The 27,264-nt window shown below is 40.0% G+C and overlaps 1 protein-coding gene across 1 annotated transcript in view; it reads left to right on the top strand.

Annotated features, from left to right (window-relative positions):
* Positions 1-27,264, top strand: part of CNTNAP2 (contactin associated protein like 2) — a gene marked incomplete at its 5' end in the record, with an annotated part of 444,129 nt that overhangs the window by 397,891 nt on the left and 18,974 nt on the right. Inside the window, one exon of the mRNA XM_027896436.1 lies at positions 24,569-24,799. Within this exon, the coding sequence (XP_027752237.1) occupies positions 24,569-24,799 (231 nt within the window). The remainder of the gene's footprint in view (positions 1-24,568; positions 24,800-27,264) is intronic.

Raw genomic sequence — 27,264 nt, 5'->3', positions numbered from 1 at the left:
TGCTTAAAGTCTCAAAGAAAAGCATTTGTTCTAAGTGCTTGATCACCATGATTTGAAATATCTGAAAGCAGCAGTGTTACTAGCATAAAAAACCCAGACTGAAAAACAAACAAACAAACAAACCAAACAAAAAAGAGAGAGGTGATGGAAAACTGGTAGGTATAAAAAAAAAGTAAAAGATATAACTGATGATAATATTTTGAATAAAACAGGAAAGAAGGGAACACCTGAAATGAGAATAAAGAGGATGTGGAAAAAGAGTGGTGAAAGAGGAGGATGGGGAGAAAAGACTGAATGGGAAACCATAATAGATAGATGGTGACCTCTATCACATAGCCCAGCATCAAATACTCAAAGAGAAACTTAATGAGACATGGGAGGCCAAATATTTAGTAAAACACCATAAGGTTTACTCCAGAAAAACCCTGAAATTATACTTTAAATCTGTATTTCTTAAGCTGACTCAGCAAAAACCTGTGCATATTTTATGGAGAGTTTTTTGCTGTGATTCCTCATGTCTTGGAGCTTTTTCATCTAATATTAATTCTCTGATGTCCTTCTCTTAGTCATACTGCAAATGATTTAGCACCCTAGGACAGCAAGGCTTCTCTGCTCTAATAATTTAACATATGTGCATTTTGTGACTAAAACCTACTTAACACATTAATCTTGAAGAGTCTCAATATTAATCATTAATCTTAGTCTTAAAGAGGTTGGGGTTTATGTGGTTATTTTTATAGCTTTTAATATAAATATATAAGCTCTAATATGTAAGCTAGAAATAATTTCAAATACAATTATACCAAGCATATTGTAGAAGGAAACTGATTTCCTCCTAGACTGTGTGCATGCATTCAGTTTATTAACACTGCATCTTCTTTATCAATTCAAATACTATTTCTCAATTTGCAGTGAAACCTTATCTGAATATTCTTCCATTCCAGAGATTTTACAGTTCATGCATTCCTGTATGTATTAATTAAATATCTAATTTTCTAGTTGTGTCTCTGATTTGGATCTAATGTTTTGCCATCTTATTCAATATTACCCTTTTGACAGGAAAGAATAAATTCACTCCTTGGAGAAGGGAATAATGTCTTTAATTATCCAATTTTCTTCTCTTTGGTATCTCATCATAATACTTTATCCCGTTTTACCCTCAGTGCATTGTTTTAGAAATTGAAAAGACATTAATAAAATCACAGAATGGTTTAGGTTGGAAAGAACCCCAAAGACCACTTAGTTCCAACCTCTCTCCCATGGGTAAGGACACCTTCCACTTAGACCAGGCTGCTCAAAGCCCCATCCAACCTGGCCTTGAACACTGCCAGAGAAAGGGTATCCAGAACTTCTCTGGACAACCTGTTCCAGTGCCTCACCACCCTCACAATCAAGAACTTCTTCCTGATATCCAACCTAAATCTCCCCTCTTTCAGTTAGAAGCCATTCCCCCTTGTCCTGTCTCTATATTCCCTTGTAAAAAGTCCTTCTCCAGCTCTCTCATAGGCCCCCTTCAGGTACCAGAAGGCTACTCTAAAGTCTCCCCAGGGCCTTCTCTTTTCCAGGCTGTAGAACTCCAGCTCTCTCAGTCTGTCTTCAAAGGAGAGGTGCTCCAGCCTCCTGATCATCTCCATGTTCCTCTCCTGGACTCAATCCAAGAGGTCCATGTACTTCTTGAGAGCCCCAATCCAAGGGGAAAAAAAAAATCAACAAGAAATAAATATCTTCATGATGTGGAGCTGTGGCATTCCTATTCTTGTCAAGAGACCTCAGGCATTCCAAATGAAGTCAGTTGTGCTCATTTTGTCTTCATATTGTAGTGTGCCAACCAGAGGCATTTCTGTTCTGTGAATTTTATCTGGACAGTCAGGAAGCGTTTGGAAGAATATTTGTATTTCCTGGGTTGTCGTTTCATTACCTCCCCCCTTGCTTCTGCTCTTGGACGATAGTTTAATTTTTTCTTCATCAGCAATGTGATTTTTATTTTTTTGTGTGTGAAACATCCGTAATAAAAGCTTCTTGAGTTTGCACAAAGCCCTGCGTTACTGTAGGACAGTTGATCACTGGCCTGGTTTTGAGTAATGGCAAATGTTGCTCTTCCTTACACTCTGAGACGTTGTATCAGTGCTATTTTGAGTGGTCCACAGCCTGATCAGCATTTGACATAAAAATAGATACTTTCTCACAGTTTTGAGTCCTCTACACGTTCATCTGCTGGTTTTACTTCCCTGCTTTCCCGCTGTACAGCTGGGACATGACCCATGAAACAGTATTATCCAAGACTCCCTGGTTACAACTTTGTTTTACAAAGCCGTTTAATCAGGCTGTTTAGGGGGCTTTCAAAGGCTTCTTGAAACATCCCCATGATCAGCTATCTGTCCTGATAAACTTGTTATAGAGGCAGCATATGTTCAATAGGATGGAGACAGACAGTGCTGGAGAGTCTCCTGGCAGGATTTGAAGGCAGTGGTGCAGCGCGTTCGTGGTGTCAAATGGAATGATGCAGTGGAAAATAAAGCAGTCTGCTAGGTTGGAATCTGAGATCCAGAGTTTTAGAAACCATTCAAAACAGCACAATGCCATTTGTTGCTGGGCAAACCTGCAGTAGTAACAAGACAATAGCAGCAGTAGCCTTCCGACTGACCAAGCAACCCACTTGGTAAGCATCTGTGTAAGCATCCTTCCACTCCGAGTATGTTCTACATTGTCAGTCTTGGAGATAAATTCTTCCTAAACAGGATATCAAACAGTTATTTTTAATGAGTTCTTCAATGCAATAAAACACAAGATTTTTTTTTTTTTTTTTACAAACTTTGAATCGGGAGGAACATTTTCTTTCTGCACTTTTCAGTATACTGCATAGACAGAGATCCCTGGAGTTCAGTTTTTCTGACTCAAGACAGGAAATTATGCAGCAAACTCCTGTCTTACTGCCAAATGGGTTTCTTTTTATGAACTATGCATACATATTATAGATGCACCTTTCTTATCTCTTTTATCTTCTATTTATAGAGACAACCTGGTTTACAGTTTTAAAGACTAAAATCCTTTTTAAGCAGAGCAACAAAGCTCTTGTGTGAGTTGCTTGAGCAGTGTTGACCTTTGCAAACAGTCTCCAGTCCTTGGATAGATAATTAGGCATGTCTTTCCATCAGGAGGGGCAAACTTCTCAAGACTCAGCAGTCTGCTAGGGTGCTTGAAATAGCAGGAAGCAAGAGATTTACCTCTGATGCACTGCTACAGAACAAAGGCAAAGAATAGCAAAAGAAATTTAGTGTACTGATTTACTTTAGCTCATGAAAATTATTGTCAGGCAAATAAAAATAGGAAGTGTGTGTGTATATAATCATTATCACAATAATCTGTTCCTTATAACAGATAATGGCTGCTGCTTTCCTTTTATCTCTCGAAAAATCTGTTCTCTGACATACTGGTACCCCACAGAAAGGAAATGTAGTGTTGTAGAAACAAAACTGAAGTGATTGATTACCCTGAACTCACTAGTTTGCAGAACAGCAAACTGAACAGGTGCTGCAGTGACAAAATAAGTGGCTTTCTAGCAGGCGATGACAAGCTGACTTTTCAATCTTGCAGCAGACTTCTGGAAGTTCATTTTGGAGAGTAATTATTGCCATTTGGATCACCATGTCCCAGTAATTAAGATGTGAATTTCATTCTCAATTGGATCTGTCTTTGGTGTTTTCTGTGTGGAGTCAGTGACTATTGACATTATTGTTGTCTGGATAAAATATATCCTAAACCTCACCAAATATTTGTTTTGTTAATAATTGTTATTTTCAGTTTCTCATTGGATGATAAATAACACATCAGCTTTCAGCCATGGCAGTAATTCAGTTTTAGAGTCCTGAAAAGTGCATGAAAATCTCAGACTAAGGCCCCTTATTTGTAAATACTGAAAGTAAATTGGATCTGTATTGTAAAGTCTACCAGTCTAGCAATGATCCAGAAAATCTAAAAGCCATACAATAAAATCATTATAATCTTGTAATTGGTTTGCTTTGTTTCTAAAGAAATAAGTTATTTTTGACATTGAGGTGGTGCCAGGAAATTCTTCTAGCCAAGGAAATCATATCTGTTTCCCAAATTAAAGTGTAACCTCTGAAAGAGCTGCATAAGTACACCACTCACTCCAAACAACCACTGACCATATATTCAGAAGGGCATTGACTGAAGGTAAAGTAAAAATGTGTAAAACCTGTTTTTTGGGTTTCTACTCATTATCTTTGCTGTCAAGAATTAAGTCCAGTAACAGCCTTTCTTCTTCTGGGGAGATTAGGAACAATCTTGCTCCCAGATAACCCAAAAGCTCAGGCAACTGCCCTAGAGCTGCACTCATTTCAGAGAGGGACCTTCACCAAAGGCTGTGAGCAACAAAAGCATCACCAACAGAATGACTATCAGGCTAACAGTCTCCCTAAACAGAGTGGAATAGTTGACACTTTGGCAGGAATACCTCTGTGGAATGAATATCCTGAGATCTTCAAAGCGAAATATGTACAAAAGGCCTTCCAGGTGCTTTTGCTGGCACTAAGCACCTCCTTTCTGGAGGACAAAAGAGTCACCTCTTTCATTTATGGCCTTGTCCTTCAAAAACATAATAGCTTTTATGCATGTAGTGTTCATTTCCTAACATACAGAGGAAGAGCAAGAGTGACACAAACTCTTTCTACAATTGTTCCACAACTATTTGCATTTATTTGAGAGGGTATAGAACAATCTTACATTTCCAGTTGACATGAAGGAACAGAAGCACACAAACCCCTCTCTTACCATCATAGCAATGAACTGATTTATCACAGCCTCTGGGCCTCCTGTACTATAGTTATTATGCCAACCTTATTGTCCAGGTGTTTACCCTTGAAACAGGAAAAGGAGACTGCTACTTTTTCCCTGTTTGCTGAACTTTAAGTTTCAGTTCCTTCAGTGACTAACACATATAATCGAGTGATTGTTTAAGATGTATCTTTCGTGTTGATGAATAGCTTAATCCCTAAAATTTAGAACCAAGTTGGAGAGCAGGCCTAGAGGGAGGGTAACACACACATCCTCCTAATCTGTCTCCATATTTCAGTGATGAAGTTCTTTGAAGATCTGAAACAAAGTACTGGAAAACCTCCATTTAAAATGTTTTAGCTAAATCACTATCCCATTATATTTTTTTTAGAATGTCCGCAGGTTGTAGGCCAGAAATTTCTTTTCAGAGTTTTTTTCCTACTACCAAGTATGTTTAATTTGCTACTGAAACTGTCCTCAGTATGCCAAGAGCAATATCATTTGGCCACATGTTTCAGTATATTCACACTCACCCCCTCATCCACAAAATTAGCCTTCAACCTACAGTTCTTGTTTTTGGAACAATCATGTGCAGAAAAAGGAAAAAAAGTCAAAGACAGTTTGCTCAAGATTTGCATGAGAGCACAGCCATTTCCCTTATGGCTTCTAAAAGGAATCTCCCTGAATCTGATTTTATTATTTAGGATCAGTTCTCTTAACATATTAAGACTCATATTAAGATGATTTACTGCTGATCCAATATTGGTGTTTAAAATGATTGATGAGTTTTCTTGTTTAATTTATGAAACAATTACTGGAGGCATATGCCACATGTGATGCAGAAAGATGTTTTCCTTAAAAAATGTTTTCCAATGTCTTTTGTGACTTTGTTCCTCATACCCAGACTATCTCCCCACACAGTAAAAAGAAATATTGTGTTACTCAATCACCACATGGTCCTAGAGTAAAAATGACTAATTTTCCATGGGGCTGCAGACCTCAGAAAATATGTTTCCCAGGGAAGCCTAAAGAACAGAAACACAAGGGCACCCCAGCTGCTTGATTGCCCTTTGTGAGAGCTTCACCCAGGTTGAAGTAAGCTTTGAATAAGCCTTGTTACACTGCTGAAAATTACCTTTTTTACAAACAGATAGCATGGTAGTAACTATGGTAAAGGTATTCATCTCTGTTAAATATCCTGAGACTGCTCCTTGTTTGTCAGCCAAAGACCAAGAATTTCAACTCAGTATGCTATAACTTGGTGTTTTAACTTAATGGTAAAGCATCACTGTCTGTTTTCATTCAGTGAAGTGAAAAAAAAGATCAAGTTTCTGTTTTTTCCTTGTCACAAGAGAGAATGGCTTAAGCTAAAGTCTCAACTATGGTATTGAGCCCAGTATTACTTGGGCTCACTGTGTAGCCTATCTATTGTCAGTTTTAACAAATCTCCTTATTTTTCTAGCTTTCCGTACCTGTAAGAGCAAAAAATAATGGCAATACTCTTGGGATTTAAGTCAGTGTTTTTCTTTTATTCAGTGATAGTAAATGTGCTAAGTGAACAGTCTTATCCCCATTTAGAGGTGACTAGTTCAAGTGACTTGTCTTGCCTCAAACTGCTTGATCATTTGGTAGCTGAAAAAAACAATTCCAGCTCTAGTAGGCAGATGGCACTGACTGTGTTTGGTACTGGGTGGAGCTAGAGGGAGCAATTTGGAGGTGCCTTCAGAAGAACAGCTTAAAAGTGAAGCCAGTGGGGCCTTTGCCCTTTGGCATCAGTTGAATTTGCATTCAGCATAAAGGAGTGCCATTGCAGAACTTTTCAGGAGGAGGGAGGGCTGTTTAACTTCAAGCATTCCTCTGCAGATGTCTTTCAATCATATTTTTGTAAATAGTTGAGTCATCTTATCTCAGGCATGGCACATGGAATAGTAGAAAATTTGCACATTCCAACCAAGCAAGCAATAAGCATTCATGTAATGAGCTAGCTAGAGACGAGTATTGATGTTCCAGTAACATCAAAGAGGTGCCAAAAATAATACTGAAAGCAAGGTCATATTGCTCACAATCAAACACTTGATGGAAAAGCTGAACATGCTTCTGGAACTGAAAGACAACATCAGGTGATTACAGGGTACTCATCATTTAATAATGACAGGAGCATTTAGTGAAATGACTAAGCACTTGTGGTGAGTCCCCAAAATAATTCCAGTCCCTTCAATTAGAGCAGCCATCAGTTTAAATATAGATTTCAGAGGGAGTGAGAGGGAACCTAGCTAGCTAGCATCAGAAAACTCTAAGGCTTGTACCAAAGAAAGACTTAAAAAACTGTGCAAAGTGGAACAGCAACTGTTCCACTTTGTGTGGAACACAATGTACCTCCTTGGGTCACTTCTTCCAACCACTAGTCTGCTATACCTTTAAAAACTGCTGGCAGACACTTCTTGATATGCCTTTCTTTGCCCAGTTAAAGAACTCTGCAGCTCTTTGTGTCTTCTTAGGTAGCTTCTAATATTCTACTCTTCTAAGGTTATGATCCATGACTTACTTCCACTAAGCACATGCTGTATTAATATTGTGGATTCTAATTTCATTGATTCAACATTGACATGAAGACACATGTACCTTTCTAAAATACAGTTATATAGTTTGACCAAACTTGTGCTGGAAGTCTGAAATTTGAAATTTATTTAAGGAAACATTTTTAACTATTAATTTATTTGAAGATTTCATGAGTTTACTTAATAATTCTTTCATTTATTTGTTGCTTACAGATTTCTGCAATGTTTCTTCCACTTCTTTTATGAAAAGTGATATCAAGCTATTTATCCAATATGATTTTTTTAAACTAATTTTCAGGTTTTTTTGAAAGGATCTAAGAAATCTTCCAGTCTTCTGTAACTCCAGTGCCTAAAGAACTATGGAATGCTGTAGGTAGAACAATCTCTTCAATTTAGACCCAGAAGTTCTTAGAAAATGCTATTGTATAGATTCATATAAGCATAGAATACAAAATCATAGAATCACCTGGATTGGAAGGGATCTTAAAGATCATCTAGTTCCAGCCCCCCTGCCATGAACAGAGATTTCTTCCACTAGACCAGGTTGGTCAAAGCCCCATCCAGCCTGGCCTTGAACACTGCCAGGGATGGGGAATCCACAACTTCCCTGCACAACCTGTTCCAGTGCCTCACCACCCTCACAGTAAAGAATTTCTTTCTAATATCTAAACTTACTCTCTTTCAGTTTGAAGCTGCTCCCCCTTGTCCTGTCACTAGATGCTCTTATAAAAAGTCTCTCTCCACCATTCTTGTGGGCTCTCTTCAAGTACTGGAAGGCTGCAATTAGGTCACGCCAAAGCCTTCTCTTTTCCAGGCTGAACAAACCCCATTCCCTCAGCCTTTCCTCATAGGAGAGTTGCTCCATCCCTCTAATCATCTTGGTAGACCCAGTCTGGACTCAGTAGAAGAGGTCAGTGTCCTTTCTATGTTGGGAACTCCAGAGCTAGACACAGTACTCCATGTGGAATCTCATGAAAACAGATAAAAGAGGGAGAATCACCTCTCTCAGTCTGCTGGCCACACTGCTCTTGATGCAGCCCAGGAAGAACTTGGTTTTCTGGCCTGGGAGCACACACTGCTGGCTCACCTCTCTGATCCACCAGCACTCCCAGTTTGTCCTGGGCAGGGCTGCTCTAGATCTGTTCATCCCCCAGCCTGTACTGATACCAAGGGTTGCCTTGACCCGGGTGCAGCACTTTGAATTTGTTCTTGTTAAACCTCATGAGATTCCCACAGGCCCACTTCTCGAGCTTGTCCAGATCCCTCTGGATGGCATCCCATCCTTCAGGTATATCAACTGCACCACTACTGCTTGGTGTCATCTTCAAATCTGCTGAGGATGCACTTGATCCCTTCATCTATATCATTAATGAAGATATTAAATAACACTGGTCCCAGTACTGAACTCTGATGTATGGGTTTGATTCTATTTGTCATTTTTTCCTGATTAAAAGGAATTGTCACATCCTCATACGGTACAAGCATAAAGTGTGGAACCTTGTTCTTTGAGATTCAAGCTATTTTTAAACATCCACTTCCATCCATGAATTTCTTCCTTTCTCTCCTCCCTCTTGCTGCTGTTCATTATCTCCCTCAGCTTTGACCAGATAGGCTTTTTATAGCACATACATCACATATTGAACATAATCAGGTTATGATTGTTGGTCCCTAGGCAACCACCATCTTCCAGGCCAGTGATTAAGTCCTCTTTAGTCTTCCTAATGAAGTTCAAACTAATTACCCTATGTCATAGTCAGTACCATTTTTAGGAAAAAAAAAAATTCAATAATCTAATGATGCTTTACTACTGGCTGCATGAGATCCCAGCACAAGCATTCCAAATTGAAGTTTCTAGGAAATGAGAATGAGGGCGTTTTTTCCAAACACAGCAGACATGTCTATCATCCCCTTTTTATGAACTTTATTAGCATACATGTTGGGACACCCATATTTAAGATCATGCTGGTTTAAGTTATTCACCAGAAGAAATCTGCTAGTGACATGTTCCTTCCCTACCAAGCTGTCCTCAGCATTCTGTAATTAACATTCCTGTCACACAATTTGTCTCTCAAGGATGTAATTATAAGTGAGAATTTTTCATTCCCTTTGTTTATATCTCAGATTCAGAGCTTATGAATACAGGCAATTTAAAATTGATTCTGGCATGGTCTTTTTCTACTAAATTATTATTTTATACTTCCAAGAGGTGGAATAAATACCTCGCACTAAGGTCTGTTCCCCTGCAGCTAAACTGCTTCCAGTACTTGGGCCAGCTCATTTAAATGTAGTCAGAGTATCTCTAAATTGCAGATTGCCATGCTGAGAGACCCTTCAGCTCTCTGCTAAGCTCTTCACTACCTCAGGTTGAACTACTGCTCACACAAATTACATACTGTCTCTACTAGAATTATTACGAACAACCATTCAGCAGTTAGAGATTCCTCATTTACTCTTTTTTTTTTTCCCATTATAAAAATGAGCTGGTTCATGTGTTACTTGTGAGGACTAGGGAAGCTCTCTGTGAGTTTTCTATATTAAATACTAAAACAGACCAGGACATTGTGTGCCTGTACAGAACAGGATCCAATTTTGTTACATCAAACCTGACTTGGTTCAGAACAACCATAATAATGGAACTCAGTAAAATTACAGTGGCAGCTGGTTTACAGGTCTCAAATTGCCTTCTCCAAAGAAATACATAGACAGTATGTACAGTCAGTGCCAGTTTTGTTCAATAAAGTTCTCCATTTTACATTCTCATTTAATAAATCCAAACAGGAAAAAGGCCTTCAGTCAAGCATTTACTGCTGCTTCTGTTTTCTCTCAGAAAAGATCAGCCATGCTGAGTTTCTAGTCAAGAGGTGAGCACTGCAGAATTTTAAATGTATGGCCATGTTATGGCCATTCAATGAGGAACATACCTGCTGGTGCGTGTGGTGCTGTTCATGAAATGTTATGGTAAATACTCTTGAAGATATATCCATACTTATACAGCACAAACAAGAAGAAGGGATGGGAACAGACCAAACTGAAGAGGCTCCTTTTTCAAAAATGCAAACACTTATAAATCATAATTCACACTTGAAAGTGTATTTTTGATGAGTGTTCCCCTTTTAAAGAGCAGAAAAAGATGAAACCAAAAAACCCGTTAAGAATATGTAAGCAGTACTATATTCCTGAAAATGAGAAGAGGAGAAACTACTTCTTTTCTTCTGGAATATATCTATAAAATATTCTGTCTAAACTCTTGCAGAGATGCTAACTCTGGTTGTTTCTCTAGCAGTAAGGGTTGAAAGATTCAGCAGTGACTTTCTGAAAGTTTGGATGTTCTGCACAATATAGAAACGTCCAGGACAGGGGTGGGATGCTAAAATTGTCAGTTAAATTGGTGTGGCTGTGATACCATGCTAGCTGAATAAGGGTCTTAGATTTGGTCCTTCTGATGAGTACTATTATCTCTTGTTTGACTTCTGGGGTGACAACTTGCAGGTTTTGTGATTGAGACTCTGGTCCTACATTTCCTCCATCCTGGTTCCTCCAAGATCAATTACTCCCATTATGGTACACTTCTGGTAAAGTGTTCATTGTTTTGGTTTACTCACTCACTTCTGGCACCTCACTGGGGAAAAAGTGGAGCAGACACATATAATGATCTGCCCACTGGCCAGTGCATTACGTTTTCATCTGCAGTGATACTTTTGGCCTGAGTCAGTGCTGGCAGCCTCCCTCCCCCCAAGCCATGCACCATCTGCATCCACGCTGGGGCTCCTAGCAGAGATGAGCAGCAGACGGCAATTTTCAATCCCAGCCACCCCCAGTGAGCCACAACCTATACCATTGTTGTTTATGTCAATCCCCAAATTGTATCTGCTTCTTCTGCCTTCCTCCCCTCCCTCCAGCACATTTGGTATCATGGGTGATGGAGCAGGGACAGGGAGGGGGAGATGGTGGGCAAGGAGGCACTTGTTGATCTGAGGAGCTGAGAGAAGGAAGAGGTGGTCCCATAATCTCTGTGTTAATAGACGGATAATAGATGGATAACAGACGCATAATAGTAGTCTCATAATCTGTGTCAGATGTATAATAGGTAATCTCTGTGTTAATAGACAGATAATAGATGGGTAATAAGTGGTCTCATAATCTGTATCAGTGGATGGATTTTAACCCTTTCTTTTTCCAGAGCCTTGTAGGCAAGCTGCAGTGTCCCCTCTCTCATCTTAACAGAGAGCAAGTGAAGTCATCTCAGGAATTTTAACTTTTTAAAACCATTTTATGCAGGTTCTGATTTGGCTTTTCCTCACTACTTCCATGCGAGTAAATTAAAAGCAAAAATGTTCTTTAACTATACCTTTTATAACCTATCAAATACCACAGTAGCCTTCAGCTAACATTTCCCCTGTTTGACATCACATTGAGCAGCACCTTCTGGCAAGAAGCCCCGGGACCCCCACACGCCGCACCCGCCTCCTCCATTCCCTCCTCCGCCCCCGCGCCCTCCCCCTGCAGATCCAGTCCGTGTATTCCCACCCGCATCAGTGCGGCCGGGCAGGCTGCGCTGCGCTCCGCTCCGCGTTTTCCGCTCCGCTCCGCTGGGCTCCGCAGCTCTGCCGTGCGGGGCGCTGCTGCTGCCGCCGCTGCCCCGCCGCTCCCGGCCGGGACCCCCGAGAGTGCGGAGAGCAGGGTCGGGACAGGCGGCAGGTAGCCTGGATGCCGGGGCTGGAGGGCTGGGGGGGACACGGCAGCCCGCGGTGCTGCGCCGGCCGGGACACCCCGCGCACTTGGGGCACTCGTGTGATGAGCTGGCGCCGGTTCTCAGCCTGGAAGGGGGCGGGAGGGACGCGGTGCCCGCGGCAGCGTGTGCACCGGGAGCTCGGGGCTGGGGGAGTCCCTTTGGCCGCTGCCGGCGGGGAAGACGCCGCTCGCCAAGTAGGTGAGCGCATCTCTGGTGCCAGAACAAAGCTGCGAGGCGTGTCCGGGGTGCCCGCCTGGTGTTTGGAGTTTCCCGACCTTGTCTTACACGTTTTGTCTCTGCGTGGGGCTCCGGTTAGTCGGGGGCTGGGAGGAAGAGGGACGGGCAGCTCCAAGGGTCGAAGAAGGACAATCTGATTTAGATCATCTTCTGGCGCTGATGCTGCGATCCACCTGTAAGTTTTTGTTTATTTTTTATGTGAACCGGTTGTAAAAGAAGTAAGTTAATAAGCAACCCTGTGTTAGACATGTCGGCTGTCTGATTCAGCCGATGCGACACGGATTGTTTAATCTAATTTATTTAATCTAATCTTGTTAAAATGTACAAGATTTAAGAAAATTAAGAAAATAACAGTATTTCTTGTCAGTATAGCATCTTCAACTTAAAGTCCTATTCTAATAGAGCAAGCATAACGAGATACTAGGATTCTAATATTTTTTATATTTATTTTTATTGCAGCTCGATCAAAGGTTTCCTTGTTCCTCCAAAGAAATCCTAATAGGTTTGGGATAAGAAACACCTAAAGCTCTGCTTCAGTATTTGGGTGGGATCACTTGTTACAGCTATTAACAAAGCCATTACACTGCAAATGGCATTGTGCCCTCAGATGTCACTCCAGCATATTATTCCATGTTTGAATGTAATAGTAATAATGATAAAGCATGTTGGTAGTGCACAGTTTGGTTTAGGCCAGCTAGAAAGGTTCAGTTTACACCATCTAATGAGATGCAAAGGTAGTCCCTGAGTCCTTGCTTGTTGTCTGGTCCTGTTCTTCCATCATCACGCCATACACCCAGATCTGTGTCATTTTGTTAAAATGCTATTATCATTACCTACTGAATAAGACTGTGGATGAGCAGATCATAGAAACTGAAGAAAATATGCACACTGAGGACTGGCATTTAATATTCTGCATCTGATCTGAAAAGTAATAAAGGTCCAGTTAAGCTATACATATGCCTTACTGTTTCTCATGGAGTTAATTTTCTTGTCTGGCATCAAACCACACCTATTTCTGTCATCTCCAGTGCATTTATTGAATGAAGGAGCATTTTTTGGTTTCGAGATCATAGTGTAATGCTTTTACATTTCATTCTTTATCAAATCATAATTTCCACTGTCTAAGGGTGGAGAGCATCTTCTGCTGAGCTTTGACACTCTTAACTAAAGTGCGTTAAGTTTTCTTTTAAACAAAAGACTGAGAGCTTTCTTCTTAGGTGATATAGTTGATCCACCCAAATTTTGATACAGTACAGTCCTATAACGAAGGAGGTGTGCAGTGGTTTCCACAACACACAAAGTTGAGACACTCGATTACCTTTGCCAGGCTGTAGCCTCAAAGTAAGCCGTAGGAGGTTATTTGTCCCACAGTTCAGTATTTCAGCACTGGAACTCACTGGTGTGGGATGCTGTGAAGGTCAGCAGCATGAATGGTTTCTGAAAAGATTGGGCACATTCGAAGGAAACAATTCTTCTGGTAGCTAAATATAAAAGGTAAAATGTAACCTTCATCTGAGAAAGGTTTAAAGCCCATGTTTATGGGAGGCTGAAAAGGTTTTCTGGGAGAGGATCATTTTACATGCTCCATGCTGTTACACTACTTGTGAATCAGCTACTATCACTCACCTTTTTTTCTGAGAGAGAACAATGAACTAGATAAGTCATTGATCTATCTAATGTGGCTGTTAAATTTTTATGATAATTTGACATTGTGCATTGAATAGCAAATACTTTGCAGAAGTGTTTTTATTATACATAAGCATGTTCCAGCAGAGGAAATACAAAAGTGTATTTCATACTTGGAACAAAGAAAAGAAGCAAAAGCATTTTTTTGGATCGACCCCATCACTGACTTTGAGACGTAATAGAGACTGTTCAAATATAAATTGCTCAGCTTCAAATTGTGAGGCATACAATACTGGGAAAAAAACCCCAACTATAAAAGAAATTGCTTCTAAGAAATTAAATTGATTCTTTTTCTCTGCGCTGTCCTAGAGTATTTTTCCGACTGGTGAAATAAATTATGGTTTTCAGTACTACAGCTAAGTTGGTGTTGTCTATACAAAAACTGAATGTTTTGATCTGAGAAAAATCAAATACCAAATGAAGAAGTAAAGCAGAAGGAAAATATTGGAAGAAAAAATGACCTACTAAGTTACAACATCTCATTCTTGCTGGCATTCTGCTTTTCGTTTGCTTGCTATTTTCAGACTTTTGATAACAGAATTAAAAATGCCACTACTTGGAAAGATCATTGCTTATTCATAATGTGGCAACGTGCATGTACTCTAAAAAAGGCAATTCCAGAAAAACCTTCTATTTATATATTATGCTGTGTTGTAATCCAACATTGTAGGTGCAAAACCAATGGATTTCTTTGAAATAAACAAGAAAAATTATGTGAAACTGCTGAAGAAGTTTTATCTTTGTGACACTAGCATCCCTAAAAGTGGCTTCTTAACAGATCCTTACCTTTTTAATTATAAAAAAGAACAAGACCCCAAGTTACTATAAGTTTACTATAAGGTGTACGTGGTATACGAATAAAAATAGTATTTTACTGAAAAAAATTATTTTCTAGTTTAAATTGCATACCATGAATCTTCTTCAAATGCTTATCTATCTTTTTTACCATCTCCAAGTAAGACAGTAAGATAGGCAAGGGGGGATTGAGGCAAGAAAGATTTCAGCCTACCTAGCCTTTGATGAGACTGCAGTTTTACTAAGATATTTGAGGTTGGTGATAGAGAATGCAAAGTGCATTATGATTCCATTTGCAGGTAGTCACAGAAGAATACCCATTAAAATGCAAAGGAATGATCAGGCTGAAATGATGCTGTTTTAATAGAGTTCTAACAAAAGCCCAGTATAACAAAATGCCCTGGACTTCAGCCAAGACACATTACATTTGACTACAGGCTGCAAAAGACTTATTTGGTTATTTATTTACTTTCTGGACTGAAAAGCATTTGCTGTGTTACGTTGCAGCCAGCTTCCATAAGACATAGAAGCACATTTAGGCAAACCATATGAATAAAACTGTGTATTTCTTTTGCTTGGAAATGCAAAATATATGTGTTTTATATCCTTCTCTAAGGGCTATGAAGGCTGATGTCAAGGTGATTTATCATGACCATAAAGAAGAAAGGACTGATAAATCCTGCTGAAATACAGTGTACCAGCTAATTCTGAAGATGTTTTCTCTGTGATAACCGCTTTTTCACACACTGATATCTATGATGATAAAATTATTTAGTTACTTTGCCAGTCATTTAAATTTGGAGTTTGGATTTTTTTAAAGAAATTTTGTGTGTATAATTTTTCTCCTCCCCCATCATCCACTTCTCGCACTCTTTAGAGCATGCCTGCAGACAAAAACGTGGATAAAACATTTAATTCTTTGTTGTGGATGAAGCACCTGGTGATGGCTCTCCTACTGACCTCAGTCCATGATCCAAATGCTCTTGCATCATGTCAAAAGGATAGAGGATGGGATAGAAAAAGAAAATTGTTCTTGAAGTGACAGCGAAATACTTCTTATGCAGTTTTGACTTGAGAACTGCTGATTTCTGCAGCTTGGTGGGTTACATCAGTGTGTGCTGAGCACTTTGCTTCTCAATCAAAAAATTTCCATTAGCTACCCAGGAGGGTTTTCAGTCAAAATAGATAGTATGCACTGAATGAACAATATTAGTGTCCTATTCTGTCAACTTGGGCTGTCATCTAGGTGAATGGCCTTTCTTTTTAACTCTCCCTACATTTGGAATTCCTCCTTTAAACAACAGGCTGAGCTATTTGTCCCTTGTGGCTGAGGAGAACGATTGGTCATCTAGAGGAAAAATAAAATGCTACACAAACCTATGAAATTACTTTATTAACACTCACAGTTGGTTATAAAGAGTAACATACAGAGGGGTCTCTCTTTCGACAAAACCAGTGGGAGTCTTTGTCCCTGGCACAGAGCTGACTGTTCACTCTCAGTGAAGTTCTGCCCCCAGCTGAACACTTCTCAGCAGCCACTCTTGACTGGGAACCTTTGAAGACTTCTGCCAAAATCAAGACTGATATCTGAATGGTGTGTATCGTTCACTGGCAGCAAAGGATCACTAGAAACTTAGTATTTCTTCTCTTTTTCCCTGATTTTGAATTGTTCTATTACCCTTGGGAATAGAATGTGCCATACAATCTTTTCTATCAATGAAAATGTGCCATACAGTCTGTGTCTCCATGAGTGACCTTTCCAAAGTCATTAGAAGTTTTTGGGGTGTTTAAAAAAGTATATTTATTTTTATATCTAAAAGCAATGTCCATACCTTTTTTTAACTTAAATTCTCAAAACACCTCAAGACAGATCTCAGTTAGAGGGTTGGGAGAATTCTCTAAGTCCTACTAAGAGGGAGAGACAGAGTTTGGTATGAATATCTGAAGTGACTCACTCAAAATTACACAGCAAGTCAGTAGCAAAATGAGAAAAAATTACTTGTTTCCTTGAAATAATGGTGTTCACTTTTACTCTTGGCCTTAGTTTTGCAGGCTTTATAATGCAATTACTAAGAACCTCGCAGCATCAATTAATTCCCCTTTTGTTAAAAGGCACTGTGAATTTCTTAATAATAATTATTGTTGGCTATGAATAGCATTTTAAAATGAAAGATTCCAGGAAAACATGCATCCAACATAAAATCTTGAACCATTCAGTGATTAAATTATCAGTGCAGAAGAGCAGAAAAGAAAATCCGACTTGTTCTCAAACCCTCTTCATTTGTGGCAATGTGAAACCAGGCTGCTGTCAAATAACGTCTCTATTTCATTGCATTCTTCACAGTGCCTTTTTCAACAGAGGAACTGCAGTCCAGCACTAGTGTTTATTATTCCTGCAATAATGGGACTCTGATAGGAGTGTATTTCATGCCAGTGATTTACTGTCTCCATTACTGCGTGACCCGAAAGCCGTAACTCCTCTGCCAGCGACTGGGTTTTGGAAGTGCTCCAGGGCTGCAGTGCAGCTTCCAGGCCAGCTCAGATTCTCTAATCTTGTGTATTTTTCACCTGGTTCAATCATTTTTAGCTTGTCCAGAAAGTATCAGGAATGTTTCATAAAGAAATGGCCTTTGTTTGGGCGAGTCTAATAAAGCTGCTGCTGCAACTAAAACATGCACTGAGCTGTTACAGGCTTCATAAGTAATTTTTCTCTTGCTTGCACTGTAGGTGGAAAGGCCATTTCTGAAGTGTCAGCAAATGAAAGCACCGTGTGTTTGCTGTGCAACAGTATTGGTTGGCACTGCTGGGTTAATGTTAATTCCTTTGTTTCTGGCACAGTGCTTCATAGACCATAAACAGCATCTTCTCTGTATTTCACTGGATAATCAATGAGGTTGTCAGCCTAGACACAAACTGTTACACAAAATTATTTCATGCAAGCTATGTCTTCTTATAAAAGGAAACCAGAAACATTGCAACAAATAACACAGAGATACAAAGAAAAAGTTAAAATAGCCACAGAAGGACCATGACACCTGATAGGGCCACACTGTGAGCAGCGCCTGAAGGCTCTGGAAAGCAATCACTTGTAGAGATGTCTTGAGGCATCTGACTTCGGGATATGATCATGGATCCAAGGTGAAGGGGATGGGCGAGTCCCTAGTGATGTGCCAAGAGGGGGAGTGACATGATGCCCGTCTCAACCCAGTGGGGGCTGGAGGCCACCCCAAAGCTTCTCACTATATTTCCTCCATCCCTGCAGGCCCCTGGGAGCTTAAATGTATGGGAAGGAGACATGTGGGGAGGCATCTGGATACCACCTGGCCCTTTGCAGACCTGTGGACTTAAAAAAACGTGTCTGCTGCACAGGATTTTAGGCTTTGCATGAAGAGCAGTTGATAGTCATTCACACGTGTCTTGTGAAGATCAGCTGCCCGTTTCCAAGAGGAACTCACCTGTTTGCTGCCCTCAGCACCCCTGCAGCATGTTCTCCATGTTCAAGAGAGAAGAGTGTTCAGAAAGGCAGCATGCACTAGCTCATTTTTGAGTAATGGACAAAATAAAATCCATGTTGTTTTACACTCAGTTTGTACCACATACTGAACTTTACATCAGAAACAAGTTAAAAGCCATGGAAGTTTTAGGGCCATGAAAAGTCTTTACAGTAGCTTAGTTCAGCCCCCATTACTCGTCTTCAGGTTTTACATTAAGTACAGCTCATTAAACGTAGCTCTGAGAGTTCAGCTTCTTTGCTTTGTTCAGTGAGTGTTTGGCACATCTGATATCACATGTTATCTACACAGTCAAGTGGTAGTAGTATGCTTTTTTTTGATATAGAAATTGCTGATCTTAGGACAGAGAAGGTATAAACAGCCAGTAAGCAAACACATGCTTGATCTTCGTACTGGAGGATGTTCATCAGAAGACCCAGCCGATGTGTCAGAATATCATTTTCCCTTTGCCTGGTGTTATGCCTCTTTTGAATGTATAGTAATTGCTTCTGAGATGGACTTTTTAGCCCTGTGGCTTTGGTCTAGCAGGTCTATGCCACTCCGGATAGGTTCTCCCTATGACTGTGGTTCAAACGAATTCATTTATTCGGTCAGTTTTTTTATACCACACCAGCTCTCAAGTATTAATATATGCTACGGTTTGATGTTGCATTGAAGGGCTCATCTAGGCATCAAACAAGTGAAGTAATCTCTGTAGACTGGGAATTCTTGAAATCAATAGCTTCCTTTCAGCAGAGTTTAAACTGCTTTCCATTATGGTGAGCCTGACGCCATAACAGAGAGATGCTTAAGATGCTGATTGAGTTGATCTTTGAGCAGTGGGTAATATAATAAGATACCTTTCTGAGTACAGGGGACAAGGAAGCACATGGTACTTTATTTCTAAGAGAAAATCCATTGCTGAGGTTGACCCGAAAGCAATTAGTGGTTCATTTAATTGAATTGGTGAATTCACCTGTGCAGTCTATTAAAATATTATACAGTTTAGGGTCAATTCAGTACCACCAGCAGAAGGGTTGTAGAGATTTATAATGGATTACTTTCTGTCTACCCAAGTGGATGTTGTATCTTAAGTGAAATAGCAGAGCATCCTGGTAGTTCAGCCAGAAATACCACCCTATGGCAAAGCTGAACTTTTCCCACTGCTGACATGGCTACTTTCTTTCCAAAATCATTAAGCTGTTCTATTTCTAAGCATAAATGGGCACATATAAACAGGTCATTGTCCTGAATCCAAACAGTTGAATTTTTCACTATTTTCGAAGCAAAACTAAATTGATGTCTCATGTAAATTGTGTAAAAAGTAGTCTTTTCAGTAAATGGAACTGAAAGGGCTTTGGTTCTGCTTCTGAGACTTTATTTTGTTTAAAAGGTATCTTCTGTCTCAACCAAAATCATACCAGGACATAGTGCTTTTCTTCTCCCTGTCCCATTGTGGGCTACTTCGGGCAAAGCTTTCCTACTATCAGGAAAAAAAGAAGAGCTAGATTTCTATAACAGTTACAAAGAGCTTTGCCAAACTAGAATAAGTGCTCCTAGCTATGCCTTTTTTCTACCTTGAAGGGCACCCTGGAAAACTCCAAGGGAATTCATAAGAGGATATTTATTACATACATTGTAGTGCACACCCACAATCTGTACTTCAAGTTCTGTTACACTTCCTTCCTAATGGAACATAATTCACAGTAAATAGATGTCTTGATCCTCTCTGTATGTAGAGAACACTGTGCAAGGTTCAGAATTTATTATAACCTTCTGTATTGATATGCATTTCGGAGCCCATCAAGAAAAAAAAATGCAGAGATCAGCTAGAATAGAGAAGATATTCAGCAAAGATACTCAGCACATACATTTAGTAAAAACAGGTTTTGTAGTTTTATAAAGATTCGCAGTGGGAATGTTTCCCTCTTTCCGTGTGGCTGACTTCTCTCCCAGTTTCCAAAGTTCGTGTATAATACAGTCCAAGGCCATCTTTCCTCATGTGGCCTGATGATACTGGTGTGGCACCTCACTGTGCTGGATTGCACAGCTTTGTGCTGCAGAGCCTTGTGTACATCCAAAATGTTCTAGGATCCTGCCGTGGGGAACTTTACATAAACAAAAAGCAGCTCTTCACCTGTCCAAAACGTGCACAGGGCTATCGGACCAAACACATCATCTGTTTTTCTGCTATGTCAGGCTGTCATTTTGCTTTTCTAAGTGGTGCTACAAGAATGTATAAAAAATAGGTGGTAGAATTAAGTGAAGCTGGACCTCTCCAGCAGTGCAATAACTTCTTGTGCTATTAGAAATGCTGTGGCCCTGTAAGCTGCTCTATAAATCTTTTAGTGATAGGTATGGAAAGTAGAAAAGGGAGAGAAAGAGTAGATAAAAAGCTATACTTGGCAATGTGTCTGCTTCTACAAGTAGTTCATCAGATGCATGCTAGCCAGGTCAACATGAGCAATAATCTGAATCAAACCCTTTGTTTGTTTGTCTTGTAATACTGCCTAGGCAGGAGCCACAACTCTGCACCTACAGGTAATGTAGTAAGAGCAAAAAGGCTTAAAAACAGATAACTTAATTACACCAATTAATGTAATTATGTGCTACTTACACATTTGTTACTTTTCCACAATTTTTCCCTCTATACAATTTATTGTTGCTTGTTTCCTTCTAGATTCATAGAGTAATCAATTTCAACTTCTTGGGTACTCATTAATGGTGCCTTGTGTCATAAATGTGCTTGAAAATAATGTTCTTTACATCTTTTCACCTAGGTGATAAAGACCTTCTTCTTTAGTAAGCACATAATTTTCAGTAGAGAAATGGTATTATTTTCATCAGTATGTGGCATGTTTCTGCCACAACCATGGGAAGCAAGCCCTGAAATCAAAATGAGTAACTGAGAATTAAATTCCTTTATCTTTTTACTATTACAGAAATAGCAAAACAAAAATAACAAGTAATTGATGTTAAATATATTTCTGGTGAATAACACAAGATATAGGGCAACACCTCTGTGAGGTTTTTTGGTATACTGTGTGCTAGTTATATACATTTTTAAAATGTTTAAGTAATCTGGGTAGGCAGTTGCAGAGTACCTGTGTATATGTTCGTTGTTAATGATTTGTATACTGCAAGGCATCTGTGCTAGAATGGGTTCATCCAAATGGTCTCATGTAATCATGGTCTTCATCTCAAGTTAGCAGGTTATGTGGTCAAGGCAGCAAATAGTTAAAATCAGCTGAAGTAAAAAAGGGCCTATAAGTTGTCTTTTTCAAAGTCTTTCATTACAGAAGTGCTTGAGGGTAAGTTGCCAGCAGGATCTGAAAGCAATAATATAAATGTTGCTATTAGGTAATGATAATACTGTATACTGTAATATTAATATGACTTTGCACTAGCTTATGTGCTGAAAATTAGAGCAATGCAAAGTAGTTGCATTGCATATTTCTTTTTTTTTTTAGATAATGTGACTATAATAATCTTTTCTTTTTCTCCCCTCTATGTTATAGGGAGAAAATTGAATTTTTGTCATGAGAACAAAGACATATTTCATTATGCAATCATTACACTCCCCAGGAAAGGATTTATAGCAGGCTCAAATACACAGGCAGACAAAGTATAATGACCTAACATCAGAGAGTATCAGTGTGTAGAGAGCCCCGTGGGACCTGCGTGGGAAAGAACACGTTGGCAGTCATAGAAGTCGATCTGTATTGTTTTAGCACTGATGTGATGCAAGCTCGTGGTAAATCTGCCTGAGGAGACTTGCACAGCCATCACTTGTGCAATGCTTTAAATAAAAATGCAGGACTCGAGCAAGGTACCTTGTTGCGGGGGTGGTATTTTTTAATTCTTTCAGGATCTGGTATCTGTCACTTATTTATGGAGTTAGAGAAGCATGGTGCTGAAACTGCTAAATCTGAAGCTGCTGAAACACAATCATATTCATGGTTCTTTGTTCCTGTCATTCAGAACTGGTGAGTGGGAGGCTATTAGCTTCTGCATGAAGGTTCACAGAATATATAAAAATGTGAATTAAATCACTAAACTGTTAACAACGGTGGTTACAATGTTTAAAGAGAAATATGGTCTTGTTGTAGTTGTTCCTTAGCTTATAAGGATTGTTCAGAATTGCAGCTATTCACTGAATATTCCATGAGTATTTTATTGAAGTAAGAGGGAATGAATATCATGGTCAGATAGGACCTTGACTGAGTGATGTGGTCTACAAGTAGCATAAAATTGCATGAATTCTGGCTTTTACACATCTTTTCTACTAACTATGGAAAATGTGTGTGCATATGTGAGCTCTTTCACTTACTATAAAATTTTTGAAGGAGATATTGCTAATGGTTTGGTCAAACTAGTTTTTTAAAGGAGAGCTGGATGAAAGACATGCATAACGAAATTATTTTAAGCATTTAAGCTGGTCTCTAGCTGACTGCCGAGGATGTTTCCACTTCATCACAGGTGACAGTCACTGCTCACTGCCAGCTTGTGAAATGTGGCTGTAACATTGATAAAGGCTGGATAAGCACTAGCGGAGAAAAGATATTCTCAAACAAGAAAGGAAAGGGGAAATGGGGGAAATAGAAAATCCATTCTTGTATAGCAGACCATATAAGGATCTAATGCAAGTAATTTCCAGATTATGCATCTTAGTTTTGTGTCCTTATGCTGGGTGTGTGGGGGGTGTTGTGTGTTTATTATTCTAATATGATTGCAAAGACAGAAACACTACACCTTAGTTCTGTGTGAAAACCAAGAAGCTGTTTTAGTCGTGATCAAGATTTGATCAGTTTCCACCAGTTTTCTCCCACTTCATGTTTAATGTGTAAACCCCCAAAAAAAAGCATTTTTGAAATGGCCTGTCTGGTTTGTAGCCTCGAAAATCCTCGGCTTTTTTTTTTTTTTTTTTCCAGAAGCACCATTTTTTTAAACCTTTATCATCTTTCCTATCTGAAAATGTTGCTTTTGAATGGGACTGTTCCCTTTTCTCTGTCCCTGGGATACCATGTTTCTTTGCTCAGCCCTGTATGACTTTTTCCACCGACTTCAAGGGCCAGGTATTAACCTGCCAGCCCCAGGAAAGGTGGTTAGAAGTGTCTTGGTGGCTCTGGAGCAATATTCCCTGGTGCAGCACAAACACGATGCTTCCATATGTCCTTTTCATTCATTCTCTGCTACCATACAAGAAATGAAGCCAAATTCCCCACTGCCATGTAAATAGGATATTAGACACTGCAGAGAGGCTTTGAAGTGTTAATACCCCTCTAATGCAGACAGCTGACAGAGAGTAACAGTTTCGTTTAGGGTTGTGACTCAGGCTGTTGCAACAGGTCCTGGCAGAATTAAAACAGCTGGGAGCAGCATGCAGGTTGCTGGATAGTAATGGTATATGTCACATTTTGCATGATTTTTGGAGTTATCTTAACTGGTGTTTTAGATGGGAAAAAACTACCTGGGGAGTGATTTTGAGAGACAGCAGCTGTTCTGGAGAGTGGCAGCAGAGCCAGCTTGCCTGTCAGCCCACAGCAGCCAAGTGACTGGCAGCAGGGTCTCAGCTGACACAGCCTTGGTTGCAGAGGCAGGGGGAGCACAAGTGCTGCCCCTCCCTGGCCTCCAGCAGGGGTGGATGGGCTCCTGCCACTTCTCACTACTGCAGGATAGGATACTACAGGTGAAGGTTTTCCACCCCAGACCAGAGGGACACGTGGTCCTCTGGAGAAGGGATCCTTGGCTCTCTGGTGAAGGGATGCTCAGTATTCAAGAGAAGGGAGACTTGGTCTCCAAGCAAGTAGACAAAAGGGGGACAGGAGTGACCAGGATTTGGCCAGGCCCACTGAGAGGGCAACAGGGCAGGGTTAAGGAAGGGGAATCTCTCTCAGGAGCAGCTTCACCTGGGAGGAGACATCCCGGACGTGGATGTCCTTCTACCTTCTCTTCCACCAATTTTCTCAGGAAAAAGAATTTTTTCCCTACCCTTTTGTTCTTTGGTGACTCCTTCACTGACTCCTACATGCCAGCCTTTCATTTTAATGATAGCTTAGCAGTGAAACTGAGTCACACCAAGGCCTGAAGGTTTTCAGCCTTAATCTATAATGAAATGTAAAGAAACCTGTCAGTGTATGACATGATCTCAGTATCCCTGAGAGACAGACTTGGAAACTGTGCTCTGGGAATCTAAGTGTTCAGACCAACTGCGCTTGCCAAAGCAATTAATTGTTTCGATTAATTTTTTTTTTCCCCTCTTCAATTTCCCATAGAAATTGGGAAGATTGACCAAGATATATATAAATACAACACCCCAGGATTCACCGGCTGTCTATCAAGAGTGCAGTTCAACCAGATTGCTCCACTCAAAGCAGCTCTGAGACCTACCAACGCCTCCTCTCACGTTCACATCCAAGGAGAACTGGTAGAATCCAACTGCGGGGCATCTCCACTCACCATCCCACCAATGTCGGCCGCTACCGACCCATGGCACTTAGACTCAGGTAAGCTGGGATTCATGTCACATTGACTAAGTGGAGAGTTCACAGAAGAAATCCATCTGCCTTCCTCTGTAAAGAGAAACAAAACAGAGGGCAAGTGATTGATGGGTGACTGTAGAGCTATAATCACAGTAGGAAATGCAAAGATGGAATGACAGATTTGCCACCACTTCTAAGTGCAGTTACAGTATTTTCTTTGCCATTTTTTTAATATTCTGCTTTATTTTTCTTTTCTGTAAATCTTGGACTATTTGAATGTTGAGTTTTGACCTAGCTGCTGTGATAGCGCTTTCTCTCTAGTACGGGGTGTGTAGTCAGCAAAAGGTTGAAAGTACACATATAACTAAGGTACAGTAGCATTTCTTATGTGTATTCCTAATAAATGAATATATTGCTGTCAGCTTCACACCAAACCAGTAAATCTAATTTTAGGCATAAATATATTTATGTAAAGTGCTGATTTGTTTTCTGAAATGTCTAGTTTCCTTAGGCCATATTTAATGGGAAATTCCATTAGTCATGATGGCATTCATCTTGTCCTGAAAATGCTGGAAAGCCAAAACAGTTTTCTGATCCCAGCAATCTCATCCTGCTTTGTGACTGAGAGATCTTGAAAATATACATTGTGCCTAACTTTAGAGGGATTTTTGTCCTCTTTTGATTCTTGAGTGTCTGGTTCCTTTTAGATTTATAGGGTCAGGTGTACAGTGATGACTCTCATATATTTTGTCTTCATTCTGATTTCACTTGTAAAGTGTAAATTAGAACCTATTTGGGCAAAGTTGATGGGTTTGCAGTGGTATAAAATTAAAATCCTAGAGGAAAAACTTGGTCCATAATGATTTTGATACTGATTAGTCTTTGCCTATTGTGGTTGGGGATGCATCCATATGCCAGTTTTTATGGGAGAGTGGGCAGGTATATACGTCTTTCTCAGAAGTATGTGTCAAGGTCATACCTTTGGGGTTTGTTTCTTTGTGGTTTTCTGGGGGTTTTGGTTAGGGTCTTTTTTCTTGTAATGTTGAGGAACTCCTTGCAGCAATTCCTTTCAGCATTTCTTCGGTAGAGAAATTGGGCAGGGGTTTGTGAGGAGAAACAGACATTCCAAAGCTGAGGGTCCCGAACATTAACACAAGCAGTATCGTGCTCTAAAACCTATCACTCCCACCCTTCTGCCATGCCATGCCATTGTAAGATTTCAGTATGCCTCTTCCCCATTTATAACATGCTATTTTCTGCTATTTATTTTCATCACAAGTTAGCAGTCCCTTTTTTCTCTGAAATTCTTAGATCAGTTTTTACCCAAAGGTTATGTACTGTGCTGCTCTTTCTATAAAAGCATATTTCTGAAGGATTCCTCACTGGATCATGTCTTCAAAAAGTATACCATAAACTTCTTCAGGACAGCCTGCTCCTGTGAATCTTGTGCATGTAATGGGTTTTTGTTGTTAATTTTTGTTGGTTACTTTTCCTTACACTTCATTTGACTGCAAGCTAGTAAAAGACAATGGTGGGGCTTACCCAAGACATTTACGCTGTTCCTAATAGTTCCTGAAGTTCAAAGAAAAAGTTCCTCTTTGTCCTTGCCACATGCTATTATGCTTGACCTTGTGTTGGCTCAGTCTTGTCTTGTAATCTTTGTTGACCTGACAGACTACAGTTTATACTTTTTCTTTGGGATTAATTGCAGCACTCAGTCACAGAAACAGGATATCAGGGAACACACAGTGTGCTATTAGGTTGGCTCAAACTGTCTGTTAACTTCTGCCAGTAAAAATTAATTCTCATTGCCACAGCCAGACTTTATTGTTTCAGTTCATGGGCAGACAGAGTGCAAGTGATCCACCTTCATTTTTGGTGATGATTAGCTTTAGGAAGACTGTGACCTTGGACCCCTCCTCTTTTCCTCTCCAGTGATCCACAGCAGTAGAGAGAAAAGGTTATATCGCTGCAAAGACTTCTAGTGTGGAACACTAGAAGAAAGCAATAATATCAGGTGAGGTATGGTAGGAAGAAATTTCGCAGCAAGGGAGTGATGTTTCCCTTGTTCGGGAGTGAGAGGATTTTCAGGTGTTGGTGAGCAACACCTGACTTCCACGCTGGGTGACATTTCCATGATACAGAGAGGAGCTATCACAGCAACTCACTCATCACAGAATCATAGAATCATAGAATCACAGAACCATAGAATCATAGAATCAGCCAGGTTGGAAGGGACCTCTGAGATCATCAAGTCCAACCCTTGATCTACTACCACCGTGTTTGCTAGATTATGGCACTAAGTGCCATATCCAGTCTCATCTTAAAAACCTTCAGGAAAAGAGAATCCACCACTTCCCTGTCAGTCCTTCTAATGGCTGATTACCCTCTCTGTAAAGAATTTCTTCCTAATATCCAACCTAAACCCCCCCTGGCAGAGCTTAAGATGATGCCTTCTTGTCCTACTGCTGGTTGCCTGGGAGAAGAGA

This window comes from Empidonax traillii, unplaced genomic scaffold (genome assembly GCF_003031625.1).
Source record: "Empidonax traillii isolate 1590-97213 ecotype Southwest subspecies unplaced genomic scaffold, ASM303162v1 scaffold496:size689020, whole genome shotgun sequence".
NCBI lineage: Eukaryota > Metazoa > Chordata > Aves > Passeriformes > Tyrannidae > Empidonax > Empidonax traillii.
This window is presented reverse-complemented; position numbering and strand designations above follow the sequence as displayed.